The sequence below is a fragment of the Pelophylax lessonae genome (genome assembly GCF_965119305.1).
Source record: "Pelophylax lessonae genome assembly, chromosome: 4".
NCBI lineage: Eukaryota > Metazoa > Chordata > Amphibia > Anura > Ranidae > Pelophylax > Pelophylax lessonae.
In genome coordinates, this window is record NC_138771.1 from 581,796,656 (window position 1) to 581,813,394 (window position 16,739).

General features: G+C 40.8%; 1 protein-coding gene across 1 annotated transcript in view; it reads left to right on the forward strand.

The window, feature by feature from the left end:
- LOC309552133 (adhesion G protein-coupled receptor E1-like) overlaps nucleotides 1–16,739 on the forward strand; it is a 151,249-nt gene that overhangs the window by 114,322 nt on the left and 20,188 nt on the right. The window contains exons 9-11 of the mRNA XM_082252941.1: nucleotides 9,925–10,119; nucleotides 14,080–14,315; nucleotides 16,389–16,449. Coding sequence (XP_082109067.1) covers nucleotides 9,925–10,119; nucleotides 14,080–14,315; nucleotides 16,389–16,449 — 492 coding nt within the window. The remainder of the gene's footprint in view (nucleotides 1–9,924; nucleotides 10,120–14,079; nucleotides 14,316–16,388; nucleotides 16,450–16,739) is intronic.

A 16,739-nucleotide genomic window follows, 5' to 3' on the forward strand; every position in this document is an offset into this window, starting at 1 on the left:
TGTTATTGGATCTCCCAACCCAAACGCACATTCAGTCAGTGCTGAACAACTATTTTACTGAAAACTCCTCGCAGGAGATTTCCCCCCCTCACCATTTGGGAGGCCCATAAAGTGGTGAGCAGGGGGGAATTGATACGTGTTGGAGCTCAGAAAAAAATGGGAAAATGGGAAATTAAAAGAGGATCTACTAGCAAAAATAAGAGAGCTTGAAAATAAACATAAACGCTCTCTTGCCAAACAGGTGGAGGAGGAGTTGGTTCAAGCCAGGAGGGACCTACAAGCCCTCCTGGACTCGAACACTAAACGCATTCTTTTTTTGAAAAGGGCCATTTATTATGAACACGGGGACAAAGCCGGCAAATTTCTGGCCAGGGCACTGAAAGACACCCAAAATGCTAACATGATCCCAGGGATCAGATCTGATCAAGACCACCTGGTACAGGACTCCAGAGAGATAGCGAATACTTTTAAGGAATTTTATGCTAAACTCTATAACTTGCCACCCCAAATTAAACCTAATAGTTGTACTACATCCAGAGCACAAGCCATTAAAGATTATCTAATAGGAAGCGGTCTACCGACTCTTGAGCAGGACGGAATAGCCCCTTTAGAATCTGATATTACGGTTGATGAGGTAAAGCTTGCTATTAAAAACCTAAAATAAGGGAAAAGTCCAGGCCCCGATGGCTTTACCCTGCAGTATTATAAAACATTCACTGATATTCTATCTCCTTACTTGTTTGAAGCCCTAAATGCCATCAAGAAGGGTCATAAACCCTCTAAAGAGTTCCTAACTGCACACATTACTGTGATCCCGAAACCTGACAAAGATGCTACTATATGCTCCAACTACAGACCAATATCCTTGCTGAATATAGACCCGAAGATATTGGCTAAGATCTTAGCAGACAGAATTAGACCATTTCTTGAGAGGATAATAGGACCCGACCAGGTGGGATTCATGCTTGGGAGGGAAGCAAGGGACAATGTGACAAAGTCGATAAATTTGATACATGGTGCCAGGAGAGTTGGTTTTGAAGGTCTCTTGCTTTCTACAGATGCTGAAAAGGCATTTGACCGCGTGTCCTGGGATTATCTCTTCGAGACATGTGCTCACATTGGACTAGGGTCCAACAAGATGTCTTGGATCCGGGCCCTTTATTCCTCACCACAGGCCAAAGTCAGAGTCAATGGAGTCTTTTCTGACCCTTTAGAACTCCGCAATGGCACAAGGCAAGGATGCCCACTTTCCCCCTTGCTGTTTATAATTTCTCTGGAACCCCTTATTAGGTCAATACATTTGGATCCCTCCATTCAAGGCATAAGACTGCACAATAGAGAATTTAAAGTATCGGCATACGCCGATGATTTACTCTTTTACATTTCACAGCCACACATTTCGATACCCAACCTAAACCAACAATTTAAAATATACAAATCCCTTTCTAATTTTAAAATTAACAACTCAAAATCAGAAGCGATAAACCTGACATTGTCACCCCAGATGTTAAAATTGACTAAAACCAATCGTCCTTATCGTTGGGAACATAATTCCCTAAAATATCTGGGCATCAGACTCACCTCGAATCCAGGAAATTTGTTTGAGACCAATTTTATCCATTTACTACAAAAATTGACTAATGACCTCAAGAAGTGGGACAAGGGTAGATTCTCTTGGTTTGGCAGAGCTGCTATCATCAAGATGGCGGTTCTGCCCAGACTTTTGTACTTGTTCCACGCGCTGCCAATCCGCATTCCTTCCTCATTCTTCCGCAGCCTTTCTTCCCTCCAACGCAGATTTATATGGGCTGGTAAACACCCGAGAATTAGTCTCTCCTATTTACAGCGGAACAGGGAGGATGGAGGAATGGAGATACCAAATTTTTTCAAATATTATATAGCTACTCATTTAACCAGAATAATTGACTGGCATTGCCACAGTGAAACTAAGGAGTGGGTCAACATTGAAAAGCAGTGGTCCTCTTACGACACACACCATTTACTATGGGCGAACCGACACTCTTACCCTCCAGACATTATAAAGCACCCACTGATTCACACAACTCTAACAATATTTCAAAATTCAATGCTTAAATATGGCCTGTCATCCCTCCCGAGTCCACTTACACCCTTATATAACAACCCAGATTTCCCACCAGGGGTACAAAATAAATCTCTCTTCAGCTTTACCAGAGGTACACCAACCCCCCTTGTGGCGTCTAGCTGCTTCTCAAACGACAAACTTCTAAGCTTTCAAAGCTTAAGAGATAAATGCGCATCAGATCACCGTCTTTCTTATTGGAATTACGTCCAGATTCATGGTTTCCTCCAGAACAGCAAAAACGGAATTTGAGCGCTGCTGCTCACTCCGTACCCCAATGAGGAAGGTTACTTCCTTGGCCTACAAATGGCTAAACGTTGCCCCTACTGACTTCTTGGACCCGTTCAAAGAAGTGTGGGTAGAGAGTCTGGGCAGAACGTTCTCAACAGCTCAATGGAGGAGATCGTGCATCTTTTCGTATAAGTGCTCCCTCAGCACGAAACTACAAGAAAATGCTTTCAAAATTAGGACCCAGTGGTACAGAACCCCGTCCAAACTAAAACAATGGTACCCTAATGTTTCAGACAAGTGTTGGAGATGCGGAGCGAATCAAGGAAATTTCATCCACATTTGGTGGACATGTACCAAGATCTAACCCTTTTGAAAATCGATCGACTTTTGGATTAAGCATATAACCGGGCTAGACCTGGTTTTTGACGCTCCAACTTTTCTCCTCCACGTAAATTCCTTTTCGTATCATAAATATAAACTCTCACTCGCTAGACATCTGCTAAATGCTAGGAAGAGCCTAATCCCGCTTTTCTGGAATTCAACCAACCCTCCGCGAATCAGAGATTGATTAATTAAGATAAATCAAATCTACGAAATGGAAAAAACCTTGGCAATGAAAACTGATAAAAATGATCAGCTCCATAAAATGTGGTCCTTGTGGTCACTCTTTACAGTGTCCACTGAATACCAATCACTGGTCACTTAAGCAATCTATGAAATACATTCCCGATACTCGGGCAATAACTGCTTGATGCCAATTTGGAGAAGTCCTTCTGGAGAAGTGTAATGTTCCCCCTCCCTCCCCTATCCCTTCCCATCCTTTCCCCTTTCTTCCCACCCTCATGTCTTTTCTTGCTCTGTGTTTGTCCATATCTCCGTTTCTTCTTTTTCCCTCTATCTCTTTTCTATTATCTATCTTCTTCCCTCCTCTGCCGGGCGCTGTTCCCGGAGGGGGAGTGGAAGAATTTTCGTTGTTTCATGCATCAATTTCTATACTTGTATCTGGTCGAATTTAAGTAGACCACTCATTTCCCATATATGGATATATTTGATTACAATTTATATGATGGTATCTAGAACTATGTCCATAAATATTTGCCTTGTCCTTGGATACGTCTCTCACCTCACTTTATTTTTCCTTGATCATATTGCGGACGCTGTATTCCAGGATGCCACACTGTTTTGAATTGTTATTCCATTCTTAAAGCTTGGTAAACTTTACAATGTTATATTTACCTGTAACCTGTTTTAATTTCTTAATAAAGCACCTTTTTGTAAAAAAAAAAAAAAATAATCAGACTCGCTGTACAACCACGCCGGACTCAGAATTTCGTGTTACCCCAGTTATCCTGGGTTCTATATGTGTGGTTTGTGTTGAAAGAGTGAAGGGCCTCTTTCACTTGGGACAATAATATTTCTGGACAATATCCCTCAGGAAATATATAAATTTGATTTCAGGTTGCTAGAATATTGCAGGAGTGTCTCATAGACCCTTGCTAGATAGTGAGGTGGGGTGTGGTTTGTTATTGTTAAGTACCTGTATTCCATTGTTCTATTGTTTCTGTCTGCCTTAAGATCAACCTATTATGGGATATATATGTGTATGTGGTTTGGCTGCTAAGGCGGAGGGGGGGGGGGTTGTCCCAAAGTGTATATCTCTTTGTGTCTGGGTGTGAATAAACAGTTTGATTCTGGTTGACTCCAAAACTTGTACTGTCGAGTTCTTGGGGTAACTATAGCCAGATTCACGGATCTCGTTTTCCAGAGCTTAGGAAGCAGCTTCTTGGTGGAGATACCCAGTCGGGTGTCCGGAGTATGTCACAGCTACCCCTTTAGCTTTATTTGAAGCATTCGCCAAATAAAATACAGGATAATGTTTGTTTAAAAAAGATGGTCTATAAGAATGGGGGAAGTAGGTTTCTTGTAACAAAAGGCCATCTGCCAACCAGGAATGGTAATGGTGAAACTGGGATGTTGAGGCCTTGTGTGTTGTGAGAGATGACCCTACAAGGGGTCGAACGGTCTGTGGGTGTACTCATGGCTCATATCCTCTCCATAACTAATTACATCACTCACCCCATCCAAGAATAGGGATGTTCAAGCACCATCCACTACGCATCTGTGGGAAAAGAGGCAATCATTCTGGATCCTAGGTTTTAAGAGAAACGAAAGAAGGAAATTAGAAAAAAAGAAAGAGAAACACAGAGAAGTACACAAAGTATATATACATAAATCATAATCTGAGGGCTCGGACCCTTCTTATATTTACCTTTCAGAATTCTGGATGTTACATAGTTACATAGTAGGTGAGGTTGAATAAAGACAATAGTCCATCCAGTTCAACCTGTGTAGGATGTAGTACAATGATTAAAACAAACAACACACAAGTGGTATAGTAATAAAAGAGATGTACTTAGCTTTTATTAAAGATGGAGTGCAGGTGATGAAACAGAAAAATGCAGCTTCATTTTAATCCAGGGAGCCCCTAACTTCTGCAAACATCAGAAAGTCCTGAAGATGACAATCTCTTCAATTTCTAGGCACATTCACCAGTCTGTTCTAGAATAAGCTCTGAGAGTCTTTTTTGTTCTATGGTATATACTGTATGTAAAAGGGGTTCAAACCACTTTTAACCAGTTCTAACAAATTAATGGCTATAACGGTTTTGAGACAATGTGACCATCTGTTATAATGTCAGAAAGATCAATGTATGAAGGGAAGAAGTAATGAATGTGACACATTCTGGCGGTCATCCATTGGGCAGCGCCCGCTAATCAGCTTGTACTGTGACAAATCACAGCACAGCTAGCGCGGTGGGTGCACGCGAGTGCGCCCCCTACCCAGAAGTGCTAGATCACATATTAGCTCCTGACGAAAAGGATGATGTCCTAGAAACAATAATAGAAACGTCTACAATGCCTTGAAAAAGTAATCATACCCCTTGACATTTTCCACATTTTTGTCATGTTATAACCAAAAATGTAAATGTGTATTATTGGAATTTTATGTGATAGTCCAACACAAAGTGGCACATAATTGTGAAGTAAAAGGAAAATGATAAATGGTTTCAAACTTTTTTTTACAAATAAATATCTGAAAAGTGTGGCGTGCATTTGTATTCAGCCCCCCTGAGTTAATACTTTGTAGAACCACCTTTTGCTGCAATTACAGCTGCAAGTCTTTTTGTGTATGGTACTACCAGCTTTGCACATCTAGAGAGTGAAATTTTTGCCCATTCTACTTCGGGAAATAGTTCAAGCTCTGTCAGATTGGATGGAAAGCGTCTGTGAAAAGTAATTTTCAAATCTTGCCACAGAATCTCAATTGGATTTAGGTCTGAACTTTGACTGGGCCATTCTAACACATAAATATGCTTTGATCTAAACCATTTCATTGTAGCTCTGGCTGTATGTTTAGGGTGGTTGTCCTGCTGGAAGGTGAATCTCCACCTCAGTCTCAAATTTTTTCCAGACCGTTAACAGGTTTTCTTTTAAGATTGCCCTGTATTTGGCTCCATCCATCTTCCCATTAACTCTGACCAGCTTCCCTGTCCCTGCTGAAGAAAAGCATTCCCACAACATGATCCTGCCACCACCATGTTTCATGGTGGGGGATGGTATGTTCAGGATGATGTGCAGTGTTAGTTTACCCCCACACAAAGCGTTTTGCTTTTAGCCCAAAAAGTAAAATAAAATTTTGGTCTCAGAAAAAGACACAAAAAAAAATATATATATATATATATATATATATATATATATATATATATACTGTATATATATACATATATATACAGTATCTCACATTTTTGTAAATATTTTATTTCTTCTATTTTTCATGTGACAACACTGAAGAAATGACACTTTGCTTCAATGTAAAATAGTCAGTGTACAGCTTGTATAACAGTGTAAATTTGCTGTCCCCTCAAAATAACTCAACACACAGCCATTAATGTCTAAACCGCTGGCAACAAAAGTGAGTACACTCCTAAGTGAATATGTTCAAATTGGGCCCACAGAGTCAATATTTTGTGTGGCCACCATTTTTTTTCCAGCATTGCCTTAACCCTTTTGGGCATGGAGTTCACCAGAGCTTCACAGGTTGCCACTGGAGTCCTCTTCCACTCCTCCATGATGACATCACGGAGCTGATGGATGTTAGAGACCTCGCGCTCCTCCACCTTCCATTTGAGGATGCCCCACAGATGCTCAGTAAGGTTTAGGTCTGTAGACATGCTTGGCCAGTCCATCATCGTTACTCTCATCTTCTTTAGCAAGGCAGTGGTCATCTTGGAGGTGTGTTTGGGGTCGTTATCATGTTGCAAGGATCTGTACACAATTCCTGGAAGCTGAAAACATCCCAGTTCTTGCATGGCCAGCATACTCACTGGACATGTCACCCATTGAGCATGTTTGAGATGATCTGGATCGGCGTATATGACAGCGTGTTCCAGGTCCTGCCAATATCCAGCAACTTTGCACAACCATTGAAGAGGAGTGGACCAACATACCACAGGCACCAATTAACAACCTGATCAACTCTATGCAAAGGAGATGTATTGCACTGCATGAGGCAAATGGTGGTTACACCACATACAGACTGGCTTTGTGACCCCCCCCCCCCCCCAATATAGTAAAGCACACTGTGCAATAATCATGCTGTCTAATCAGCATCTTGATATGCCACACCTGTGAGGTGAATGGATTATCTTGGCAAAGGAGAAGTGCTCACTAACACAGATTTAGCCAGATTTGTGAACAATATTTGAGAGAAATAGGCCTTTTGTGTATATAGAAAAAGTCTTAGATCTTAGAAGTGTTGCATTTATAATTTTGTTCAGTGTGTGTATATATATATATATATATACAGTGTATATATATATAAAAACACATGTAATCTTCACAACTCTAACTCAAAGTGCGTGAGCTGTGCAAAAGGTGCATGTAGTGATCCTCCCAAAACCAGGGAAAACTCCAAATAAGCCTGAAATTTTCAGACCGATCTCCATCCTAAATTCAGATGTAAAAGTTTTTGCATAAATCTTAGCTACTATACTTTTAAACATACTACCCACCCTAATCAAACCAGATCAGCTAGGGTTCATTAAGGGAAGACTGACACCTGACGCTACTAGGCGTTTGATAAACCTTATCCATCACACGGAGCTGAGCCGGACGCCTGCTCTGCTTCTTTCTATTGATGCAGAGAAGGCGTTCGATCGGGTCCATTGGGGATACATGTCCAAAGTGCTAACGAAATTCGGCTTTAAAGGCCCAATTTTGTCTGCAATTTTAGCCCTCTATTCTACACCATCTGCTCATGTCTTTACGTCTGGCTTACTTTCTAAACCCTTCCCAATAACCAACGGCACCCGCCAAGATTGCCCCCTGTCCCCTTCAATGTTCAGTCTCATGGTTGAGCCCTTGGCGCAATCCATTCATTCCCATCCTCTTATATCCGGGTTCAAATTCAAACATAGCTCTCATAAAATAAATCTTTTCACCGATGATGTAGTCCTAATACTAACCAACTCTCTCGTTTCCCATTTGCCCACCAGGTCCTTCAAACCTTTAGTAATATCTCATACTATAAAGTACATTTTTCTAAATCTTTAACTTTAAACTTAGTTCACACTGAAGCTCGGAAACACCTCTCATCTCAAATACCATCTTCTTGGGCTGACCATAGTATCCCATATCTGGGAATAACTTTAACCTCCTTTACCTCTAAACTGGGAGAGGCCAATCTTAAACCTTTAATTCAAACAATACGGGAAGAAACCCATCAGCTCCCCAAAACTGAGATTTCTGGGGCTGGAAGGCTTGCTGCATTTAAAATGAAAGTCCTCCCAAAAATGTTGTATATTTTTCGTACACTCCCGATCTCAGAACCCTTACACTATCTTACATCATTAAAATCAATACTGAAAACCTTACTTTGGAAAAGTATATGAGCCAGGTGCTCATACCACCACCTTATTAAACACAGACGAGTAGGTGGATTCCGACCGGACATAGACGATTACTTCCACACCTCAAAGCTCGCACCCCTACGTCACAGGTTCCAAAACCCCAAAGATATACTATGGACAGATATTGAATCTGTACTTACATGCTCTGAAAAACTTTACTATATTTTACTGGCAGACTCCTGGAAACCTCTAAACATTAAATCCCTTCCTCTACCTACCTGCGCATCGGTGCTAGCATGGAGAAAGTTAACTTCCCACCAATGCACCAAAATGCCCCAACGGCAATCCTGTACGATCCTGTGACCCCTGTTGACCACCACAGCCAAGCAGCCAAGCAGCAGGAGTAAAGCTGGAAAAAAGGGAAGGCTGAAAAAGTACCTGGCAGGTTGTGATTGGAAAGTAAAATGTCCTCAATTCTAATGGGCCATTAGACTAACGTGGTGTCCCCCACCTTGCACTCAACAGGTGACATCACTTCCAGCAAACCGGTGCGTCAAAGCCAGCGTGAGGCAATCGCCGCCACGCACACCCAGGGAGTGCAAGCACACATGTGTGATTGCTGAGCTGAGGATGCACACGCGCGCAACCCGCAAGCCCAGGAACCACACAACTTCTTCAAGACTGCAATAACTGGCTTTATATTTACAATGGCTTCTCTGACATTAGGCTTTGTTTCTTGAACTATTCCCTGGCTTGGGCTTATTTGAAAACATCCCGGTGGTGTCTTTATATATTTGGTTTCCAGCTGACAGTTAAAGTTGTGAAGATTACATGCGTTTGATATAGATATATATATATATATATATATATATATATATAAAACATACATCTTCTTTTGTGTCTTTTTCTATTTTACATGTCGATTGTTATTTACTTCACAGAATCCATCTTATTGTTCAAAAGAACTCCCTGAAGAAGGCTCAGAGTAGAAACTCATAGGGGTCCTTCTTGGGCTTTCATGCTCCTGTTATAGATCGAGATTTATCAGTGTTTGTTTTTTGTATAAATTATGTACCTGCATTCTGTATGTCTTTTTATCCATATACTTGTTTGTAACGTATGATATAATAAACTGTTTGCAATAAATTACATGTGTGATTTTCATTGGTGCCCGAAAAGTCCCTTCCATAGTTTTGATTCTTTTTGTTCTGTTTTGGAATGTGGCATCAATACTACTGTGCAGTTTAGGCACAACTGATAGATTTTATCTTGGTATGAAAGAAAAAAACTTTTGAAGCCCTTGAAGGAATATTTTGAATGGGACTCCAAATGCTTCTGATTATTGTATATTTTGCAAGTACTCTGTTGGATTCTGTCATCTATTTTGGGATCCAATAAATGCTACTTTCTGGAAGAACCAAGTTGGTGCTGAAATTTGTTTGGATTGGAGTTTATGTTCTATACCTGTCTGTGCACTCTTGTTTCCATAACACTAATTTCCAGTTTCTCCTTGACAGCAAATAAAAGGAAATTCCCCAAACTGGCAGGTTTCACTTTATTAAAAATCTAAAAAAAAAAAGATAAGGTTTTGACTTTACACATACTTTTACTGCTCTGTATAGGTACCTTCTGACTTCCTATTCTGTTTTTTTTTTAATACTTTTTCTTGTCTGTTCTTTTACAGGATGATTTCATTCTCACAGTTATTACCTATGTTGGATTAACTGTGTCCCTTGTCTGCCTGCTACTTTCTCTCCTCACCTTCATCCTTTGTCGGTCTGTAAGGAGCGTTCACACCTCTGTCCTGACAGCTATTTGTGGATGTCTATTCCTGGCACAGTTTCTTGTTTTGGTGGGTCTTGATCAAACCCGGAATGAGGTAAGGTCTAAGGTCTGTCTAGTCCAGGGTTTTCCTCAGACTTTTCATCTCTTTATCTACAATAAACATGTGTAGCAGAATTCCCAGTATAGGTGCTGGCTGTGGGTCCCCCTGGGTCACCGGGTGCAACAAAGTACCTTTGAACATGTTTCTCCAAGTGTGAGCACTAAGACAAGGACCAGTCCAGTATCTTTGTTTTTTTTAAGGTTTATTTAGGAACTTGGATGGGAGAAGGGATGAGTGGGATACTCCAACAACTGAACTATGCACAATTAGGCAGGGACTCTAGAAAATGCTGCTTGACGCTTGTTAACGCTTGGCGGATGCTTGTTAACGCTGACTTGACACTGGTTAACGCTGGCCGAAATGCCTGTTAACGCTGACTTGATACTGGTTAATGCTGGCTGAATGCCTGTTAACGCTGACTTGATACTGGATAACACTGGCTGAATGCCTGTTAACGTTGACTTTACACTGTGACTTTGCCTTTGACTATCAAAGTCCTTTTTAGCCCCCTGAGGTCTTCCTTCCTGAGGTAGCTGACTGTACACTTTGACTGCACTGCTGAACGCTTCAGGGCCCACACTGGTGCCCCCTTTCACTTCCCTATCTTCAGGGCTTTAAGACTTGGCACCCCCTTTCACTGCCAAAACTACTGGTTAGCAGGCTCCTGGATCCCCTTGACCTTCTGGAGTGGTCCCCTTTCCTAGGCAGACCCCTGGGCAGATCTTGAGTACTCACAATACTGTTTTTCCTAAAGACTTCTGCCCAGCAGCTCCACTCGGTCAGCAACACTCTGGATCCCTCTCTGCAGCACAGCACAACCTCTGGTCCCGTTAGGCCATCTGCCTGGACCACCTTCACTCTCTGACAGGAGGAGAGACAGCTGTCACCTCCTCCTGGGACTGATGCTCCTGCCAAAAGACACTCTGTCACATTCTCCCCACAGATTTATCTCCAATCCCAGGGTGCATTGTGGTAGACCCCACCCACTGAGACAGTCATAAACCCTGGTGTGCCATTGGCTAGGTTTCCTCCACTGACCAACAAGATCCCTCATTGGACACAGTGGGGAGACTCAATAGACCCCCCTTGAAACATGTGACAGCTAGCTAACAATTCAGGCCCCCCTGATAAGCAGACAGGGCCACATATGACTTTTCCTAGCACCTACCTAGGAGGGTGCTACACATGCAACAGCCAGTTATGGGAACAATTCTATTTTTAAATGCAACACCCTCCTCCCCCCTGAAGCTGCTGCTGGATGACACAGGGAGATTATGTGACTGGGCAGGAGTTGCCAGAAAATACGTAAGTACATGCTTCTTTCTTCTACAGGTTAGTTAGTAAAGGAGTTAGGAGGAGGGTGGAAGCAGTTTTAGGACTAGTTAGCTTTAGCCTAGAATTCCATTTTAACCTACCTATGTCTACTCAAAGCAGAAAAAATTATTTTGGTTGGACTTTTCACTTTCAGTATTAATTTTGATTTAGTTTTAGTCATAATCTTTTGACTAAAATGCCAATTTAGTTTTTGTCGTATTTTAGTCATCTAAGCTTATTATACAACTGTTTCACACTGAAGCTTATGGGTGCATTACCATTGTTTATATACATTTTATATGAATAAAATCTTGCTGCACTAGCATTAGTGGCCTGGCACCTCCCCTTCCCTTACTTTAAAAAATAACATCCCTCCCTCACATTTTAGTTTGTTCGTCGATAAAAAATTGCCATTGATTTTCGTCAATTGACGAAAATTTAAATTGATTTTTGTCTAGTTTTTTTTTTTCCTAAAAACATGCCCCTGACAAAAGTTATGACAAAAATATTTTTTTTCAACAAAATTAACATTGTCCACTTCCAGCTAGCTCTGATTTATTTATTTATTTATTTATTTATTTATTTATTTATTTTTGGACATAGGATAGAAGGATTAGATCCTCTGCTAAGTTTTTATTGCAGATTTTATCCCTGCATGGTAGAATCCTCCCTCTGTGTATCTAGATGAATAGGAGGATATCCAACATTTTAGAGCTGTCATGAAATGCAGGGAAATCTTCCTTTAGAGACGGGAAGGTTCTAGTAACAATTGTCTAATGTGGGAATTCTTATCACTGGGAAGATTTGTGTTAACTTCCTATTTCATCTACAAGATAGGAAATTAAGCAAAATGTTCCCAGCATGCCACAGACAGACAAAAAAATAATCTCATAGAAGATTTAACTCTTCCCAACTCTATCCAATACATCAAACACTTTAAGGGGTTGGCTTAGTGCTGTAATAACAGAACTTTTAATTGGAGATGCTTAAATGTGCCTGGAACATGCTCCATTTACATGAACTTGAAATGTTCAAAAGTTTTGACTTTCAACTAGAAATGTGCATATCTCTTTGGTGGGTTCACACTAGCTGCGGCTCACAGCAGGGGGTCCAGTGCATGTCTTTTCACCATTTCAGATGCAAATCAGGTCCACATTTTTGGCTGAATTTGCACCTGAAATGGACTAGAAGATGCACAGGACCCTTCTGCAATCTGGACCGTGGCTACCCCAGAGGTGTGTGAACCAGCTCCATTGAGAGCTAGTTACACTCTCCTGTCATGCGAATTGGATGCAGGGAAACCCAGCCTTAAGGGTCTACCTACCTAAACTACTTCCATCTAGGCATGAGCGTTGGGTTTGGGTCCACTATGAGTTTGACCAGAACCCAAGCTGTTCACAGTTCTCCAAATGGGAGAACTAAATGACCAGATTTGGCCACTTCTCCTACCCAAGCCTGCTGCACACGGAAGCAATTCATTTAGTGGTAGCACTACTATTGCCGCTAAATTACAGCTTCTGGATGCTCATCTGCCACCTTGTTTTAAAAATGTAACAGGTAATATCAGCAACCAATTATGGTCATGAATACATTTGATCAATACCATCAGCCAGCATCCCCGGCTGAATTGTTGACATTCAGCTACGGTGTTAGCGGGTCATCAGGGCGACGTTCGATGTATTTAATCATGATGGATGAATAATTACATCACTGGATAATGTGACTGATGTTTTATTTATATTGATGGGACATGCATTAAAAATATTACTCCCTATTTTTTTTAAATATGTTTTCTACTGAGTTTGTGTTTATTTAATTTGGTAATTTTCTTTTGTGAATGAATAACAAGGGGTATTGTGTACTCATTCACATAGGGGAGGGTTGGTAATCTGAGGAACCCCTATTCTAAAGTCCTTTCCCCACATACCCCCACATCCACTGACATGGGGATGTGGATGTGAGGCCCTTGTCTCCAACATGGGGACAAGGTTTCTTGCTGGGATGGGGGTAAGCCCCTGGCAGGTACCTTCACAATGTTGAGGGCATGTGGCTTGGTATGATTCAGTAAGAGAAGGGGCCTCAATTTCCTGACCAGCTAGGCTGTATGCTTGGGAAAGGGTCTGGTATAGAATATACAAAACATGATGTGGGCTCCCCCTTAAAATTCATGCTAGGTCCTTATCCTAGATAGTAATCTGGTGTCGATTTTTAGGAGGGATATATGCAAAAAAAAAAAAAAGACAATTACATGGGCTTTCCCCAAAATCAATATCAGACCCTTATTCTAGCTAAGGGTCTGGTATTAATGTTTAATGGGGACCTCACACAAAAAAAATCATAAAAAATGATGTAAGCACCCCCTAAAAATACATAGCAGACTCTTATTCATGAAAGGGAGGGATGGCAAACATATAATTCCTCCTTCCAAACCATACCAGGCCACATGCCCTTAACATTGGAAGGTTACCTTGCCAAGTGGGCACGGTTCACCTACAGGTTTAAGGCATTCTCTAAGAGTTTAAAGTAATTGCATGTTTTTAATGCTGTTCCTTAAAACCTAAAAAAAAAAACACTTGCTGTTGAGTGGTTTTTCTTTAAAAAAAAAAAGCAATTACAGTTTTTGTTTTCTTACTTATTTAGCTTGTTTGCAGCATCATTGCTGGTGGACTCCATTTCTTGTTCCTCTGTGCATTGTCTTGGATGTCTATTGAGAGCGTCCTCCTCTTCATGACAGTCCGAAACCTGCGGGCTGTCAATTATATGACTTCTCAGCGCTCAAGATTTTCAATCATGTGTCTTCTGGCCTTTGGAGTGCCAACTGTGATAGTGGGGGTCACAGTAGCTGTTGGTTTCAAAACGTATCGTTCCCTCAAATAGTAAGTTTCACTCTTTTATTCTGTATTACCATGGCAAAGATGAATATTTCATTCATTATTAATTAATTAATTGGCATCAATTTTGGGGCATATTTTAAAATGGTGGAATGCTGTACTAAAATTAGAAAAATTAAACTATGGGTAAAAGATATTTAGTACACTTACCTTTTTCCTGCCTTCAGTACTGCAGGAAGTGATGTCACCACCCTTCCGACGATATTCTGGAGAATGCTGAGTAACCCAAATATCATGAGATGACACTCCAACACAGTTTAGCATTATGATTACTACTACCCTAAAATATTATAAACACAATAAATGTTGGTTCCAAATACATACTACATAAAAAAATAACTTGCATACAGTATTCTTGGTGATAAAACTTTAGTTTCAGAAGCTCATTAAGCAGACAGTAGACAGGTGTACACGTGCATTTAAATGCAGCAGGGAAACTGAACACTATAAAAAAGCTGTAGAAGTTTGTGCAGGAGCATTAAGAACCATGTCTCAGGTCCTGTACAGTAATACTTTGTTAACATAGAAGCTCCACAGTAAGGAAATAGTTTTGCTTAATCATTGTTGGAAAGGAATTTATGTACATGTATTAAATAAAAAAAAAATAAAGATTAGTTCTTGAAAAAATTGTAAAAATACTAGTACATAAACATTAAATATTAAAATTTGATTGATGTGCGTGTTTAAATGCTAAATGCTTAAAGAAGAATTTTAGGATTTTTTTTTGCCTGCACTGCATGGGCTAACTGCTCGTTTTTTCTAGGGTGAGGAGAGCAGAGATATACTTACCTAATTCGCTGATTCTCCAAGCACAAGACTGGTCCCCATCACTCCTGCCCCCACACACAGTCTAGCAGTCTTGTGCAGTGGACTGTTCCTGATGTCATCACACTCATAGGCTGGCTTTGGACATGAGGACTGCAGGAACAGTCCACCGCTGGATGTGGGGGAGCTTTGTTTTCCGGAGGATCGAAGGATCTGGTGAGTATAACCTATGTGTGCTCCCCTTTTCAAAATGAGCAGGTAAACCATGCAGTTCTGGCATAGCCCCTCTGCATAGGGAAAAAAAAAACATTTCTGTGTTATGGTGGGACTGCGATAGTATGGCAGACAGTCTGACGCTAACTGACACTTTGTGGGAACCTGTGACACTAATACAGTGATCAGTGCTAAAAATATGCAGTCACTGTACTAATGACACTAGCTGGAAAGGGGTTAACATCTAGGGTGGTCAAAGATAGACATGTGAAATTAGTTTCAGGAATGTAAATTCTGACAAATTTTTAGTTAGTCAGAGATTCGGATGTATCCGAGTATCCAAATGAAATGGTAATGAATTTTGTTGAAATATTTAAAAAGTTTTCTAACAAATTCACAATTTGCACTAAAATTAGAAAAATTTAACTATGGGGAAAAGATATTTAGTATACTTACCTTTTTACCGCCTTCAGTACTGCAGGAAGTGATATCCCCTCCCTTCCGACGATATTCTGGAGAATGCTGAGTAACCCAAATATCATGAGATGACACTCCAGCATAGTTCAGCATTATGATTACTACTACCATGTGCAATTTTGGAACGATTTGAATTTGAATCGAATGAAAAATGATTGACCGCTTTTAATTCTGTGTAAAGAATAGCTAGTTGTTAAGGAGCCTCATCCTTAACAACTGATGACTCATCAGCTGTCAGCGGGCTTCCCTGCTGACAACTGAAATGTAAACAAAAGGATGCCTGCAATAGAAAGGTCAGAAAAAAAAAAACAGCTGGGGTCCCCCTCTAAACTATACTAGGCCCCTTGGGTCTGGTATGGATTTTAAAGGGAACCCCATGCCAAAATGTACAAAAAAAAGGACAAATGAGTGCCCCCCCACTTCTGAACTATACCAGGCCACATACCCTCGACATGGGGTCAATTATGGATTTTTGTTTGATTTTGGGGGTGTTTCAGCAGACAACTAGTGATTATTATTTGTCTTTTGGTTTTGTGCTTCGCGACTGTGCAGATTGCTTTCTTACACTTTTGAAGTTCTTTATGCTTCTATCATCTTCTCTAGTTGCTGGCTTCATACAAACCTTGTTTGGAGTTTCCTTGGTCCAGCCTGTGTCTTCATCAGTGTAAGTACTCTTGGATCATCACATGTGCTGTCTTATTCATGTAATATGCCATAACCTCAGCTTCCCAAAAATCACGTGATCTTAGCCCACTTCAGAGTAGTGCCAGAGACCTATGGAAAATGGTGGGACCATTGGCAAGCACTGACTCTCTAGCAATGTGAAGAGTCACCATTAATTACCTGGGACAGTCCAAAGACTGTGCACATATTTGTGGGTTGATATACTAAAGCTGGAGAATGCAAAATATGCTGTAGCTCTGCATAGAGACCAATCAGCTGGCAGTTTTTTTT